The 18,611-nt window shown below is 39.9% G+C and overlaps 1 protein-coding gene across 1 annotated transcript; it reads right to left on the bottom strand.

Annotated features, from left to right (window-relative positions):
• Positions 1–903: 903 nt before the first annotated feature.
• On the bottom strand, positions 904–14,469 carry LOC308519375 (uncharacterized protein; the record flags this gene model as incomplete). Its single annotated transcript, XM_081091337.1, is given in 3 exon segments — positions 904–1,913; positions 13,510–14,163; positions 14,166–14,469. Coding segments are annotated over 3 exon segments (1,968 nt in total).
• Positions 14,470–18,611: the final 4,142 nt, after the last annotated feature.

Consider the following 18,611-nt stretch of genomic DNA (forward strand, 5'->3'; position numbering starts at 1 on the left):
GCTTCATTTAGAACAATAGAGGGAATCATAGTGGAAGCAGAAGATAGTTCAATAGAAAACATCATTACGCCAAGCAAAGCATCAAATTGATAAATCCCTTTACATATGAACACTGATCTTACATACATCAATCAGTAAACATATACCATGAAGAAAATAGCTTGCATAATCATAAATGTCTGACTTAAGGTTTTGCTTCCTCACACTTAAAATCATCTCTGACTCGAAGGGAATATTATGCCAAACAATTTATAGAAATTTGTGTATCAACATCGACTAGAATTGGAGACATGTATGTGTTTGTCGTTTGTCAGTGACTATGGTAAGAATATGGACACCAAGCTAAATAAGATACAGGGTCCTAAAGAGGGAAGAGAAGCCAGTGACCTCTTATAATACACACTGTATGTTAAAGTCTACATTTTCAGAAAGAGCAGTTATTGTAGTGATATATGAAGAAATGAAGTACGAACAGGGTTAAACTGAGCTCTTAAATTTTCCTCTACTGTGAAATGATATAAATGGCTTTGATTACCAAGTGCACTTTATTTCAACAGAAGTAGTACAACTCATGATTGTTCTTTAGTAAAATGAAAGAAAAATTATGCAGAATGATAAATTTCCTTAAAAAAATTGTTTTTAAGAAATCCATGTAGACTTATGAGATAAATGGGTATTTCCAAATATTTCATTCAAGGCTGGGAATCGTTTGGGAAAAGAGAAAAACAAAAAGGAAAAGCTGTCAGATCTCACAAAATCAAAAAATTAATAAAGTGATACAATTAAATTATATAGAAATCATAGAAAAAGAAAATCCATAAAATGAGCAGAGAGAGTACATTCTACTTCCACAACCTGATCTAAAAATCATGACATCTGGCTCTGAGGCTTTGAGTCCAGCTGTCATGTGCATTTCTTCAGCCCTAGAACAATCCGTCCTTTCATAGCTGCCATCCCAAGCAATCTTTTCAGAGCCCTCTTTAGGTCTTTGTTCCTGAGACTGTAGATGAAGGGGTTCAGCATGGGTGTGACCACGGTGTACATCACTGAGGCTGCTGCACTTGAGTGTGAGCTCTGGGTAACAGCAGAGCTGAAATACACTCCTAGGATTGTCCCATAAAAAAGGGAGACAACCAAGAGGTGAGACGCACAGGCAGAAAATGCTTTATACTTCCCCTGAGCTGATGGGATTCCACAGATGGAGGCCACTATCTTAGAGTAAGAGTAAAGGATACAAGCAAAGGGACCACCACCCAGGAAAACAGCTCCAAAATACATCACCATGTTATTAAGAAAGGTGTTGGAATAGGCAAGTTGGACCATCTGATTGAGTTCACAGAAAAAGTGTGGAATTTCTAAATCTGAATAGAAAGACAGTCTCAACACCATTAAGCTTTCTAACAAGGAATGCAGGGCACTCGTGATCCAGGACACCAGAAGCAGCAGTCCACAGAGCCGGGGGTTCATGATGACCATGTAGTGCAGGGGGTGGCAGATGGCCACAAACCGGTCATAGGCCATCACAGTCAGGAGGAAGTTGTCCAGTCCCCCAAACAAAACGAAAAAATACATCTGGGTGATACAGCCTTTATAGGTTATGACTTTGCTCTGTGCCTGGATGTTCCACAGCATCTTTGGGATGGTGTTGGAGGTGAAACAGATGTCTACCAAGGACAAGTTGGAGAGGAAGAAGTACATGGGCGTGTGGAGGTGGGAGTCTGAGCTGACGGCCAAGATCATGAGCAGGTTTCCAAACACAGTGATCAGGTACATGGAGAGGAAAAGCCCAAATATGAGGGGTTGCAATTCTGGTTCCTCTGATAATCCCAGAAGAAGAAATTCTGAAAATCCTGTGAGGTTCCCTAGTTCCATGTGGTGGAGGTGACTACCAGGATATAGGAAAAGTGTCATGACTAATTTTCGCACAAGAAGGCATTTGTAACCTAGCATAAATGCTACCTTCTATATTTTGGAATCAAGGAACTAATTTCTGTATTTCGTGTATGTCTGATCTCCTTTAGAATATCTCTAGTCCCATTTCTCATTACAGTTTTCTTTTCCATGTGAAGACACATAAAAAATTCTGTGTCTTACTCAATTCTTTCATTGAGAAAAATAATAATAAAAAAAAGGGAATGGTTGGGGTATAAAGCACAGTACGGTGACTATAGTTAATAATACTGTTTTGTGTTCTTGGAAGTAACTAGAGTGTATATTTTAATTGTTCCTATGACAAGAAAAAAATGTAACTGTTGTTGTGACAGATGTTAACCAGACATACTGTGGAGGTCATACTGCAATATATACAAATACAGAGTCATTATGTGGTACTCCTGAAATTAATATAATGTGTTATGTCAATTAATCTTCAATTTGAAAAATTATTAAAGCAATGGAGGAAACACTGTAGGACTGACAGTTTGGACCACACAAAACTAATGAACATTATTCATTCTCCACAAACCTTTTATAATACATGTAAGAATAAATGGAAAACAATCAGTTTGTATAAAAATCTCCAATTCTTATTTTGAAAGGGTCCAATCAAAAAATTGAATAAGAGAATATAGCCAACAGTATTGTCGTAAGTCTGCATGGTGACAGATGGTTACTAGACTTGGTGTGGCAATCACATTGTAATGTATACAAATGTTGAATCAATATCTTTTGTACCTGAAACTAGCTTAATATTGTATACAACTATACTTACATAAAAACAAATGAAAACACTTTGATTACACTATTCAAAAGCAAAAAAGTTTCAGGTACAACACAGTGAATGTTATATTGGTTGCCATCTATACTTTAATTTAAAATAAATTAATAAACAAGGAAAATAACTTGCACAAACAAATTTTAACACAGACTTAAAATGCCTTACAAACCAACAAATTTCATTGCTCATTCTTATAGGTAATGAAATATTTACAATGTGAATCTCATTACCTTACTCATTGTCACCTACCTAATAAATTCTTTTTAATGTGAATAGCCAAGGTGAGAGAACATACTGTGAAATGTATGTGCCATGCACTGTGATAGCAAAAGTGTATTTGAAGCCTTCCTGGGGCTGGATTTTTCTCATCCACATGGAAACATTGTCTAATATTCCTCATCATAAAATTTAAAAAATGCTCTCATATCAATATATATTACTCCATAGCTAATAACCTTTTTGTCTATTCCTATTAATTGATAAAGTCCTTGAACTTATGTTCTACTTCTACTGGAAGGACATTACACCTCCAATGCCCTTTCTTAATTTGTCTGCTATTAATACCATTGAATTGTCAACATTGGCACTTGCATTTCTGAGTGCAGTGTTCACTTTCCTTTGAGCATCATGAGTAAATTAAAGCCTGCTGACAACCACAGTAATCACTGGTAACTGGGCCATGTTTCAATGGTTCTGTGGTGACTTTATGTACAAGTTCTTGGCTTTCAGTCTCTCTGATCCTGTCTTGCCATTGTCTGTTGGGCTGTCTGACTCACCTGGATGGAAATTCTTAGAGGAAGGTTTCTCTGTGGAGGTCCAAATCCTTTCCTGGATGGCTGATGATGCAGACCAGAGCTCTGTCCCAGACAAGACAACAAGGAAACATGCATTGGTCTCCCAGACAGATTTAGGACTTCAAAAAAAAAAACACAAGTTCCTTCCAACCAAAGGTTGCACATGGTGAGGGTTGGCAGTAGAGGTGCTATTTACGTGCTCTGTGTCTGCTCATTAGGCACATTTACTTCTTGTTACTCTAACCTCTACCCAGAGGATTCCCCTGGGGGACACTACTCTGGACACAATGGAAATTTTTCCTGCTCATCCTGGGTTCCTAGGAGACTATGTAATAAGCCAGGTGAGTGCAGTTGTGATTATTCTTTCATTAAATGTCCTGCTTCCTGAAGTCTATGCCTCCCTGAAGCTCATCTCAACTCTGAGTTAAATTTCTGAATGGATGGAACTAGAAAGTATTATGCTCAGTGAAGTAAATCAGTCAGAGAAAGACAAATGCCATATGATTTCACACATTTATCAAATCTAAAGAGCAAAAAAAAAAAAAAAAAAAAATTTCAAGGGACTCATAGACAATGAGAAGAGTCTGGTGGTTGCCAGAGGGGAGAGCAGTTTGGGGAACTGGGATTAAATGACAAAGGGATTAAGAAGAGAAAATTGGTAGTTACTAAATAGTCTTCAGCTGCTGGCCTGCTTGGCTCAGTGGACAGATTCTTGTTCCAAGGAAATAGTCTTCGGCTGCTGGCCTGCCTGGCTCAGTGGACAGATTCTTGTTCCAAGGAATAGTCTTCGGCTGCTGGCCTGCCTGGCTCAGTGGACAGATTCTTGTTCCAAGGACTTAAAGGACCCGAGTTCGATTTCTGGTCAACAGCATGTGACCTGCTTGCAGGCTTGATTGATCCCAGGCCCTGGCCAGCATGCACCTTGGAGGCAACCTATAGATGCGTCTCTACCACATGGATGTTTCTCTTTCTCCGTCTCTCCCCCTCCTTTTCACTCACTCTAAATATCAATGGGAAAATCTCCTGAGGATTAACAACACCAACAAAATATTCTCAGAGTTATAAAGTACAACATAGGGCAGGGGTGGGCAACCCCTGGCACACATGCCAAACATGGCACGCCAGTAACTTTTGCTGGCACGTGAATCCCTCTCTTATAATCTTCCATTATCAATTTTTGTCTTAATATTGACTTTTTTATTTTTCAGATAAATTCAGTATAGGTGCATCTTAGATAAATAAATAATTTTACATAACAAGTTATCTTAAAGACCATAGACATGGATTGATGAGAGAGGGGAAGAGCAATTTCTATGCCTCTGCCTTAACTCTCCCTGCCTTCCTAGGTCCGACCAGTGTTTTGGTTTCATCCACATACGCTTGTGAATCTTTGTTCTCAGTGATGAATTTTGTTAAGTCTCGTAATAGGAGTAGCCTGACGTATGAAAGGAGTAGCTATTGCATATCTCTGAAAGTTACGAAATATAAGCCTGATGTAAAATCTGTCATCAGTGATGCAGCAGCAAAAGTCCCACTGATAATATTAAACGGAGTCATAAAGTTTTCTTTCAGACTATCAGTGTACATGTATACATTAAAAAATGTATTTTTCATCATCATATACTGTGTTTGTGCCGCTTGAATGAATTTTTTTTAAAATATATTTTATTGATTTTTCACAGAGAGGAAGGGAGAGAGATAGAGAGTTAGAAACATCGATGAGAGAGAAACATCGATCAGCTGCCTCCTGCACATCTCCCACTGGGGACGTGCCCGCAACCCAGGTACATGCCCTTGACCGGAATCGAACCTGGGACCCCTCAGTCCGCAGGCCGATGCTCTATCCACTGAGCCAAACCGGTTTCGGCTTGAATGAATTTTATTATTTCTTAAAGGTTCTTCACTATCGTACACCTTAAGAGATACCAAGTAGGTGTAACATGTTCTTAAAAAATTAGGGTTGGCACACAGAAGAATTTTGAGTCAAGAGATTTTGCTGGTTTTGGCACACACTCACAAAAAGGTTGCCCACCCCTGACATAGGGAATATAGTCAATAATACTGCAATAACTATGTATGAGGTCAGTTTGGTACTGAAAATATCAGAGGGGGGCACATTAGGTAAAGTATATGACATTCTAAACACTATGTTGTACACCTGAACTCAAAAGAAAATAATACTGAAAGTAAACTGTATTTGAAAAAAGTCTAATACTGACAAATCTGTCTGACTGGTCTTTGGATCTTCACAGCATTGATTTATGGTGGGGACACAACTGCTGATATAGCTAGAAAATTACTCTTTCCCTCTTTAAGAAAAGTGAGATATTTATTTCTTTAGTATAAAACCTTGGGCTCTATACTACTTGGCTTCATGATAGTTTAGCCAAAATAATTAGAAATTTCATAGTTAAAGCACAAACTGCCATTTAGTTGCCCACTATAAAATGTATAATAAATATAAGAGAGACATTTAGATTTTATGTGTCATAACCCAGGTTAGCACATTATAATAATTGCCAAATGAATGTTTTGCAAAAATGCATTTTGTGGGGTAGTACATTTATAAACTACCTTCTCCAATACAGAAATGGGGCACAGCGAGATTTCCTTGTATATATATACGAGAGGACTGGTGCATGGATTTGTGCACCGGTGGTGTCCCTTGGCCTGGCCTGCACCCTCCTGCAATCCAGGACCCGCAGGAGGATGTTGGAGGCCTGGTGCACGGATTTGGCCATATCCAAAAAGGCCAGGCTGAGGGACCCTACCAGTGCATGAACCCATGCACCAGGCCTCTAGTATGCATATAAGATCTTTGGTTAATCTCTTCCTGCCCTCCACCTCCCCTCTTCCCTGTGAGATTCATCAGTCTGTTCCATGTTTCCATGCCTGTGCACTGAGTGTCTGCCCCCTGGTTGTCAGTGCACATCATAGCTACTGGTCCAACAGTAGAACGGTCACTTAGGCTTCTATATATAGAGATTTTTAATTTATTTCTGAGAGGAAAGGAGGGGAAGAGAGAGATAAAAATATCAATGATGATTCTCTACAGGGATCTTCTACATGCCTCCTCTGGGGATTCTCCTATACACCCACTACCGGGGATTGAGACTACAAAGTGGGCATGTGCCTTCACTGGAAATTGAACCATGACATCCTCGGTCAACATAGGCAGGCAGCAGAGGGATTTAATGTTGTGCTCAAAGGTATAAGCCAAAAAAGAGATGGAGTTTTGCAGTGGCTGAACAGCAGACCCTGAGCAATGAATGATTGGTTACTCTGACATACGATTGCCATGAGAGAGAGGCCTAAGGGACTGCCTGGCTATAGGAATCAGATGGCCTCGCTCACCTGCCTCTACAGCAGTGGTTCTCAACCTTCCTAATGATGCAACCCTTTAATACAGTTCCTCCTGTTTTGGTGACCCCCAACCATAAAATTATTTTTGTTGCTACTTCATACTGTAATTTTGCTACTGTTATGAATCGTAATGTAAACATCTGATATGCAGGATATATTTTCATTGTACTAATTGAACATAATTAAAGCATAGTGATTAAGCACAAAACCAATATGTAATTATATATGTGTTTTCCAATGGTGTTAGGCGACCCCTCTAAAAGGGTCATTCAACCCCCAAAGGGGTCACGGCCCACAGGTTGAGAAAAGCTGCTCTATAGGCTTTTAATTGGAGAAAAAAAGTAAAAGACAGGAGTAGAGCCTAAAGGAGCTATGGGATAACATGAAACGAAACAACATACGAATAATAGGGGTGCCAGAACAACAGAAAGAGGAACAAGGGTTAGAAAACCTATTCGAAGAAATAATATCAGAAACCTTCCCTGAAGTGGGGAAGAAAAAAGTCACACAAGCACAGAGAGTCCCAAACAAGGTGAACCCGAAAAGACCCACACCAAGACACATCATAATTACCATGACAAATGTTCAGGAAAAAGAGAGAATCTTAAAGGCTGCAAAAGAGAGACGGAAAGTTACATAAAAGGGATCTCCATTAGATTATCATATGATTTCTCAGCAGAAAAACATCAGGCCAGAAAAGAATGGACAGAAATTTACAAAGTGATGCAAAGCAAGGGAATGAGTCCAAGAATACTCTATCCAGCTATTGGAAGGCCCTGATTAGACTGATTGCCTGCCAGGTCTAAGGACCCTACCCATGTACAGATTTCATGCACCGGGCCTCCAGTGTGGGATACAATGAACAACATAAACTGATGAACAAAAATAGATCCAGAGTCAAAGAAACACTGAACAAACTGTCCAACTTCAGCGGAAAGGCAGGGGGCAGGGGTAAGAGATCAACTAAAGGACTTGTATGCTAGCTTATTAGCATAACCAATGGACACAGACACTGGGGCAGTGGGGGTTTGTCCTGGGGGGTAGGAGTGGCCAAGGGAAGGGGTCAATAGAGGAAAAAGAAGACATATTTAATACTTTAAACAATTTAAAAAAAATTCCAGTAAACACCTAAAGGTCTGAACGTACACAGACTTGTTTGGAAAGGTCAAGGAACAATTAGGGGCAGTCACCTTCAGCCAACTTCCCTAGGTCACAATTTCCTCCTTACAAACTTTCAACCAAGTCTTCCACCCTCCCCCACAGAGTTTTGGTTGGAATCAGTCAGGACACTTCCAGTTCTGAGATCTAGGGAAGTGGTTCTCAAACATGAATGACTTTGCCCAAGGGGATATTAAAATGTCTGAAAAGAGCCCTAGCCAGTTTGTCTTTGAGGATAGAGCACTGCCTGGAGGACTGAAGGGTTCCGGGTTTGATTCCAGTTAAGGGCACATGCCTGGGTTGTGGGCTGGATCCCCAGTGTAGGGTGAGCAGGAGGCAGCCAATCAATGATTCTCTCTAATCATTGATGTTTCTACCTATCTCTCCCTCTCCCTTCCTCTCTGAAATCAATAAAAATATATTTAAAAATAAATAAAATGTCTGAAAAGAGGCTGCTAAACACCTATAGTGCACAAGACAGCTCCTAGCACATACAGTTATCCAGCTCCCAGTGTCAACTGTGAAAAGGAGGGAACACCTATTCTAGAACAACACCTCTCCATTTCATAGGCATATAAATCACCAAAGTTTGCAGCTCAAATGCAAATTCTGATTCATCAGGTCTCCAGTGGGCCCAGGGACTGCCATTCTGACAAACCCCCTGGTGATGTTGATGCTGCAGGTCCTCTTGGTCTGTGGACCACACTTTGAGTAGGTGGGTCATGGCTCTGGGTCAGAGTCTGGTGTAGGTAATTTTAGGTCTTTTTCACTAGAAATCTGTAAATGTAATTTTGAAAAACAAGTTTTCTCTCACTCTAAAGGGGAGGAAAATTCTATGTTTGATTCTTTTATTTTAGGGCTCCACAGTGACATCAAATAATGTATACCTGAGAAGGGCTGTGTCATAGGCAGAATAAGGGCCTCAAAAGATGTCAATGTCCTGATTAGGAGAGCTTTGGAATGTTAGCTCACAGAGCAGGGTAACTGAGATAGATGAAATAAAATTATTAGCTAAGGAGCTTAGCTCAGATTACCCAGGTTAGACTAATGTCATCTCAGTGGTCCTCTAAATGTGGAAGACAGTAGGAGAATTGGAGTCAGAGATATATTTGAAGATGCCTTGCTATTGGTAATGAAGATGGAGGAAGGACCATGAGCCAAGGAATGCAGGTAGATTCTTGAATCTGGAATAAGAATTGAGAATAGGAAAGGAATTGGAAAGGGATTGCAGTCTCCCTTGGACTGCCCAGAAAAATGCAAGCCCAACAGTCATTTTGATCTAAGCCTTTTGAGATCCATGTTAGGCTTTTAACCTCTAGAACTTTAAGATAGAAAGCTGTTTGTTTTAAGCCACTAGTGTGGCAATTTGATACAACAACAATAGGAAACTGATACATACATTCACCCAGTAAAATATTGTGAGAGGGAACTAAGTTTAAGACTCAAAAACCATTCAGCCGACTTCCCTTGGGCAAAGGTATTTCATGTCGAAATTCCACGGTTCATAGAAAAAATTAGAACTAATTTAGAGCTATTTGTGTCCATCGATGATACAAAGAATTTCTCATCATGTAAATGAAAATGTGGTTCTGATCTTGAGGCCTTTGAGGTATTAAGATACAAAAAATAATTTATTAAGGTTAATTTCGCACCTTTACTTTAAATTTTTGTGTCAAAATTTCGATTTTTTTTGTATTTCATGTTAATTCACACATTTCTTTTTTTAAATTTCTATATTTTCTAAATTTCTGGCAAGGTTCCTTTCATCAGAAGAGATGGGATTCTGAATGAGTCTGTGTGTATGTACATATTTATGAGCGAGTTCGTTTATTGGAAAGATGTATACAAGTGCACAGACATACACACACTCCTCACTCTTGAGCATTTTCTTAAGACTCAACAAGTATTTTTAACATTTTATTTATTCCTTACCTTGTCAGGTTGAAGTTAAAGTTTATTATTCCACATTATCTACAGAAAGAAGAAAACTGAAGCCAGGTGGATTATATTTTTGACAATAACATAATGCACTAAAAACTTATTGTGAATCATCTCGAGTTATATACAAATGGACCCACCCACTATATATTATTAATTTATGTATGGCTTCTTTAGTTCAGCAAATTTTACATTTAAAGTATGTGCAACTTATTGTATGCAATTATACCCCAATAAATTAGTGAGAATTAAAAATTCTAGTGATGTGTAACTCATGTCAGACCATAGAACACAGGCAGCTGAGTCACACCAGACTCCGGTAGTAAATATATCTCATAACTGGAAGAGAGCAAGATCTCATATATAAGTATAGGAACTGTGATATTAAATTAAGGCAATTCTTGATAAACTTTTTTTTGAAAAGTTATGAAAATAAAATTCTTTTTTTTCTTTATTGATTAAGGTATTACATATATATTCTTATTGACCCATTGCTCCCCCACTCCCACTATTATGCCCTCACCTCCCTGTTGTCTGTGTCCATTGGTTAGGCTTATATGCATGCATACAAGTCCTTTGGTTAATCTCTCCCCCTTACCCTCCCCTCCCCTACCTTCCCTCTGAGGCTTGATGGTCTGATTGATGCTTCTCTGTCTCTGGATCTGTTTTTGTTCATCAGTTTTGATAAACTTTTTTTACATTAACTGTAAGATAAACACACACATACACCCCCATAGATCTATATCTATATCATATATGTATATATGTTTTATATATATATGTTATATATATGTATATATGTATATGTTATATATATATGTATGTGTATATATATATATGTTATATATATATGTATGTGTATATATATATATATATATATATATATATATAACATCACATAATGGATAAAGAAAGAAGTGCAATACATTATGAAAGAGATTTAGAAACATAATGTAGTAACTAATGATGAGCCCAGAAGACATCAGAAAAACTCCTACCATAAAATCCTAATTTATTATAAAGCCATTATATTAAAACAAGTGCTGTTAGGATGGCTTGTTATGCAGAAATAGCTAACTGATGCAATAAAAAAGAAAACAAAACTGAGATCAATTATAATAATACTAGAGGCCCGGTGCACAAAAATCTGTGCACTCGGGGGGGCGGGGTCCCTCAGCCCGGCCTGTGCCCTCTCGCAGTCTGGGACCCCTTGGGAGATAATGCCATGCTGGTTTAGGCCTGCTCCCAGGTGGCAGAGGGCAGGCCCAATCCCTAGGTGCAGCCCCTGGTCAGGTTCAGAGCAGGGCCGATCAGGGTGTTGGGGTGCTGCCCCCTGTCACACACAGAGCAGGGCCAATCAGGGGGTTGGGGCGTCACACCCTGTCACACACAGAGCCGCAGGGTGATCAGGGGGTTGGGGAGCTCCCCCCTATCAGGCACAGAGCAGGGCTGATCAGGGGGTTGGGGCGCCTTCCCCTGTCACGAACAGAGCAGGGCGGATAGGGAGGTTGTGGTTTCACCCCCTGTCACACACAGAGCCACAGGGCGATCAGGGGGTTTGGGCACTTCCCCCTGTCACACTGATCCCAGTGTCGGGAGGCCTCGCGACTCCGCTGATCCTGGTGCTGAGAGGCATATATTACCCTTTTACTATATAGGATAGAGGCCTGGTGCACAGGTGGGTGCCGGCTGGTTTGCCCTGAAGGGTGTCCTGGATCAGGGTGGGGGTCCCCACTGGGGTGCCTGGCCAGCCCGGGTGAGGGGATGATGGCTGTTTGCAGCTGATCACACACCCTTCATGGTGGTGGTCCCCACTGGGGTGCCTGGCCAGTCTGGGTGAGGGGCTGAGGGCTGTTTTCAGGCTGGCGGGTGACTGAAGCTCCCAACTGCTCCATTTTTTCTTTTTTTTTTTTTTTTTTATTCTGGGCCAGCTTTAGCTTTGAGGCTTGGCTCCAGCTCTTAGGCCTCTGCTGCTGAAAGCAGGTTTCTGGCTTTTGTTTACCTTCTGTATTTGAAACAATGTCGCAATCCTGCTAGCTGAAGCACGGTGGACTAAAGCAGGTTTCTGGGGTTTTGTTTAGCTTCTATATTTGTAACATAGATGCTTAGAGTTGCACCTCAGAGGCCTGCAGTGGCAGGCGGGGAACGTTGGAGTCCTCCGTCACTGAAGCAAGCAAGCCTCATGTTCACTTTAAGCTGCCTGGTTGCCGGCCGCCATATTGGCTGGCAGTTAATTTGCATATTGCCCTAATTAGCCTATGGGAAGGGTAGTAGTCGTACGCTAATTACCATGTTTCTGTTTGATTAGATAGGATTCTTTTCCCCATTCTAGGCATTTGTACAGATATTTGAAGTTTGCATTTATGTTTATATTGTTAACAAAGTTTATTTCCGATAACTATATTAAAAGTGACTCCATTGAGATTCCCTTGTAGGTAACCAGAAAAGCTTGAAAGAATATGAATGTTTGTGCAAAACCTATTACTCTGAATCACAGAACTGGACAGCAATTCAAGCTCTCTGGCGAGTCATCCTTTGCTCACTTATGTACATATATGACATATCTATAGATCACATAGTTTATAGAATAGATGATAACAATATGGTTCATTCTCTATCCCTTTAGGGTTAAGACAATATTTGGAGTTGGAGGAGATGCTTCATTTAAAATAACAGAGGGAATCCTATTTGTAGGCAGCAATGAAAGTTTTCAAGTAGAAGCAGGAAGATAGTTCAGTAGGAAACATCATTACACCAAACAAAGCACCACCGATCTTACATACATCAATGATTAAACTTACACCATGAAAAAATTAGTTTGCATAGCAATAAATGTGTGCATTAAAATGTTGCTTCCTTATACTTAAGGTCATCTCTGTCTCTAAGGGCATATTATGTCAAACAATTAGGACCAGAATTGGAGATATGGACTTGATTATCAGTTTAATAATGACTATGATAAGAATGTGGACACCAAGCGAAATAAGATACAGGATCCTAATGAGGGAACACAGTCAGATGACCTCTTATAACACGCACTATATGTTAAAGTCTACATTTTCAGAAAGAGCAGTGATACAGGAAGAAATGATGTATAAAGAGGGTTAAACTGTGCTCTTATATTTTTATCTCCTATGAAATGATATAAAGGCTTTGGTTACTAAATGCAGTTTATTTACATAGAAGTAGTACAACTAATGATTTTTCTTTTAGTAAAATGAAAGAAAAATTACTCAGTATGATAGATTTCATTTCAAAAGAAATTGTTCTTAAGAAGTCCATGTAGACTCATGAAATAAATGGGAATTTCCAAATATTTCATCCAAGGTTGAGAATCAATTTGGGAGAGGAGAAAAATAACAAAGGGAAAGCTGTTAGGTTTCACAAAATCAAGAAATTAATAAACTGATTCAATTAAATTACATAGAAATCATAGAAAAAGAAAATCCAGAATATGAACAGAGAGTAAATTCTGCTTCCGCAACTAGATAAAATATCACAACATCTGGCTCTGAGGCTTTGAGTCCAGCTGTCATGTGCATTTCTTTAACCCTAGGACAATTGGTCCTTTTATAGCTGCCATCCCAAAATATCTCTTCAGGGCCATCTTTATGTCTTTGTTCCTTAGACTGTACATGAAGGGGTTCAGCATGGGTGTGACCACAGTGTACATCACTGAGGCTGTTGCACTTGAGTCTGAGCTCTGGGTAACAGCAGAACTGAGGTACACTCCTACGCCTGTACCATAAAAAAAGGAGACGACTGAGAGGTGAGACACACAGGTAGAAAATGCCTTATACTTCCTCTGAGCTGTTGTCATTCTACATATGGAGGACACTATCTTGGAGTAAGAGTAAAGGATACCAACAAAGGGACCACCACCCAGGAGCACAGCTCCAAAATACATCACCATGTTATTAAGAAAGGTGTTGGAATAGGCAAGTTGGACCATCTGATTGAGTTCACAGAAAAAGTGGGGGATTTCCAAGTCTGGACAGAAAGACAGTCTCAACACCATTAAGCTTTCTAACAAGGAATGCAGGGCACTTGTGATCCAGGACACCAGAACCAGCAGTCCACAGAGCCGAGGGTTCATGATGACTGTGTAGTGCAGGGGGTGGCAGATGGCCACAAACCGGTCATAGGCCATCACAGTCAGGAGGAAGTTGTCCAGTCCTGCAAATAGTAGGAAAAATACATCTGTGTGATGCAGCCTTCATAGGTGATGACTTTGCTTTGTGTCTGGATGTTCACCAGCATCTTTGGGATGGTGGTGGAGGTGAAACAGATGTCTACCAAGGACAGGTTGGAGAGGAAGAAGTACATGGGTGTGTGAAGGTGGGAGTCTGAGCTGATGGCCAGGATGATGAGCAGATTTCCCAACACAGTGATCAGGTACATGGAGAGGAAAAGCCCAAATATGAGGGGCTGCAGTTCTGGTTTCTCTGATAATCCCAGAAGAAGAAATTCTGAAACTCTTGTGACATTCCCCAGTTCCATGTGGTGGAGGTGACTACCAGGATATAGGAAAAAGAACATGACTAATATTCCCACAAGCAAGCATTAGTAACCTAGCATAAAAGCTACCATGTATAGTGTGGAATTAATGAATTAATTTCCCAATTGGGTGTATGGTCTTGTCTCCTTAGGATATACCTCATGCCATTTCTCATTACAATTTGCTTTACCACGTGAAGGCACATAAAAAATTCTTGTATCTTAATTCTTTCAGTATGAAAAATAAAAATAAAAACTCAATGGATAGGATGTAAAGCACAGCAGGGTGACTGTAATTAATAAAACTGTATTGTTGAAAGTGGCTAGAGTGTAGATTTTCAAAATCCTTACCACAGGAAAAAATTCTAACTATTGTGGTGACAGAGTTAACTAGACTTAGTACTGAGGTCATATTGCAATATTTACAAACATAGAATCATTATGTTGTACACCTGAAACTAATAAAATATTGTACACCAATTATACTTCAATTAAAAATATATTTAAATATGCCCAATCATAAAATTTAAAAAATGCCCTCACATCACTGTATATTCCTCCACAGCTAATAACCTATTTGTCTATTCCTTGAATATTTGTTCTACTTCTACTGAAAGGACTTTACACCTCCAAGGTCCTTTTTTTAAAGAAAATAATAAGGGCTGTTGTTTTATATATAGAGGAAGGGAGAGGGAGAGAAAGATAGAAACATCAATGATGAGAGAGAAATCATTGATTAGCTGCCTGCTGCTGGAAACCCAGTGGGGATTAAGCCCGAAACCCAGGCATGTGTCCTTGACTAGAATCGAACCCGGGACACTTCAGTCCATAGGCCATTGCTTTATCCACTGAGCCAAACCTGCTAGGGTTCCAATGACCTTTCTTAATTTGCCTTCTATTAGTACCAGTTAATTGTCAACATTGGAACTTACATTTCTGAGTGCAATGTTCACTTTCCTTTCAGCATCATGAATAAACACATCCATGTAATAGTAAAGCCAGCCAACAACCACAGTGATCACTGGTGTCTGGGCTATGTTGGAATGGTTCTAAGGTGAATTCAGGGACAAGTTCTTGGCTTCCAATCTCTCTGATCCTCTCCTGCCATGTCTGTTGGTCTCTGGGACTCACCTGCATGGGAACTCTGAGAGGAAGCTTTCCCTGTGGAGGTCCAAATTCTTGCGTGGTGGTTGATGATACAGATCAGAAGAGAAGAAGGAGTGGTCAAATATTGGTCTCCCAGATGAATATTAGACTTCAAAAGTAGTGACCACGTTCCATCCAACCAAAGGTTGCACATGCTGAGGGTCTGCAGTAGAATTGCTATTTATGTGCTGTGTCTGCTCATTAGGCACATTTACTTCTTGTTACTCTAACAAAGGATTCCCCCCTGGGGACACTGGTCTGGACACAATGGAAACGCTTCCTGCTGATTCTCTGTTCCCAGAAGACTATGTAATAAGCCAGGTGAGTGCAGTTGTGATTAGTCCTTCATTAAATGCCCTGCTTCCTGAAGTCTACACCTCCCAGCACCTCATCTTAACTCAGAGGTAAAGTTTCTCAGTGGATGGACCTCCAGGGTATTATGCTCAGTGAAATAAGGCAGAGAAAGACTAATACCATAGGATTTCACTTATATATGGAATCTAAAGAGCAAAATGAAAAAAAGAACAAAATTGAAACACACTCAGACACAGAGGACTTGGGAGAAGAAGGGATTAAGGGGCTTGGGAGACTGGAAGAAGAAGGGATTAAGAAGTACAAATTTGTAGTGATAAAATAGTCACAGATATTGTTATGCCCAGAATTCAAGATCCCCAAGAAACCACGCCAGGGAGCCAGTCCGATGCAAAAGCAGAAGGTCCTTTATTGAGTTAGCTAACCCGACCCGGGCATCCAGTCGACGCAGCGACCGGAAACCGAGTGCCACTCATGAGAAAATCAGGGCTTTAATAGTGAGGGGAGGGGAGCTGACTGTAGGCCTGCCGATTGGGCAGGTGCCAAGTCGGGTCTTGTTACACAGGATGTGGTCATCTCTATGGCGCGCACATCCCTTGCTTGTCATTGGTTAGTTCAAAGAATTCCCGGGCGTGGCCAGCAGGGGCCTGGGCTGGGGAAGAAGGCACTCTTCTGAGCACATGGCCTCTGCCCCAACATGGAGGATCCAGGGTAAGATAGAGGGCATAGCCCTCTCCCTTTCAGATATGTAAAGGACAGCATAGAGAATATAGTCAACAATATTGTTATAACTATGCATGAGGCCAGTTGGATACTGAAAATATCAGGGGGAAACACTATGTAAAGTGTATGATTGTATAACCACTATGTTGTACACCTGCAACTAATACAAAATAATATTGAAAGTAAACTCTATTTGAAAAAAAGTCCAATACTGAGAAATTTGTCTGACTGGATTTTGGTCTTCAAAGCATTTATTTATGGTGGGGATACACAATCCCTGATATCTCAAGAAAATTACTGTTTCCTTCTTTAAGAAATGGAAGATAATTCTTCCTTTAGTATAAGATTTTGGGCTCTATACTCATTGGCTTAATGATGCTTTAGCCAAAAAATTAGGAATTTCATAGTTATAGCACAAGTTAGGAATTGTCGTTTAGTCCCTCATGATAAGTTAATTAAATATAAGTGACACATTTAGATTTTATACACCATAACCCATCTTAGCACATTACAACAATTGTCATATGTATGTTTTACAAAAATGCATTTTATAAGGTAGTACACCTATAAACTACCTTCTCCAATACAGAAATGAGGCACAGAGGGGTTTAATGTTATGCCCACATATATAAGCCAAGAAAGGGAAGGGATATTAATTGGAATCAGTCAGTACACTTCTAGTTCTCAGATTCTGGGGCAGTGGTTCTCCAATAGAGGTGCCTTTGTCCCTGAGGATATTGTAACATCTGTAGGGCGGCTGCTAAACACCTACAATGCACAGGACAGCACCCAACACAAATAATTATCCAGCTCTGAGTGTCAGCAGTGACAAGGTGAGAACAGCTATTCTAGAGAACATCTCCATTTCATTACACATGCAAATCAACAAAGATTGTCCTTTCAATGCAAATTTTAATGGATCAAGTCTCCAGGGAACCCAGAGACTGCATTTCTGACAAGCTCCCAGGTGATCTTGATGCAGCAGGTCCTGGTGGTCTGTGGACCACACTTTGAGTAGGTGGGCTGTGGCTCTGTGTCAGAGTCTTGTGTAGGTAATTTTCCACATTCTCCACCAGGATTCTTCTGTGTATATAATTTTGAAAGGCAAGTTTTTCTCTCATCTAAAAGGAGGATAAATTCTGTGTTTGATTCTTTTATGTTAGGGACCACAGTGACATCACATAATTTATACCTGGAAAATGCTTTGTAGTAGGCAGAATAATGGATTAAAAAATGTCAATGTTCTAAGTCAGAGAACCTTGGAATATCTTAGCTCACAGAGCAGGGTAACTGAGATAGATGAAATAAAGTTATTAGCTAAGGAGATTAACTCAGATTAGCCAGGTTGGACTAATGTCATCACAATGATTCTCTAAGTGTGGAAGAGAGTGGAAGAATTGGAGTCAGAGAGACATTTGAAGATACCATGTTGCTGGTATTGAAGATGGAGGAAGGACCAACGAATGCAGGTGGCCTCTAGAATCTGGAATAGGAATTGAGAATAGGAAAGGAGCTGGAAAGGGATTGCATTATCCCCTGAATCACCCAGAAATGTCCAAACCCAGCAGTCATTTTGATCTAAGGCCTTTAAGACTCATTTCAGGCATTTGACCTCTAGAACTTTAAGATAGAAAGTTGTTTGTTTTAAGCCACTAGTGTGGTAATTTGCTGCAACAGCAATGGGAAACTGACACAGACATTTATCCAGTAAGATATTGTTCCAGGGAACTGAGTTTAAGCCTCAAAAATCATTCAGCTAGCTTCCCTTGGGCAAAGGTATTTTGTGTTGAAATTTCACATTAAGTAAAAAAAAAAATAGAGCTAATTTTGAGCTATTTGGCCCCATATATGGTACAAAGAATTTCCCATCACATAAATGTAAATGTGGTTCTGACCTGAAGACTTTGTGGCATTAAGATTCAAAAGATAATTCATTAAAATTAAGGGAACACATTTTACTTTAA

This window comes from Myotis nattereri, assembly GCF_964212035.1.
Source record: "Myotis nattereri genome assembly, chromosome: 5".
Lineage (NCBI taxonomy): Eukaryota > Metazoa > Chordata > Mammalia > Chiroptera > Vespertilionidae > Myotis > Myotis nattereri.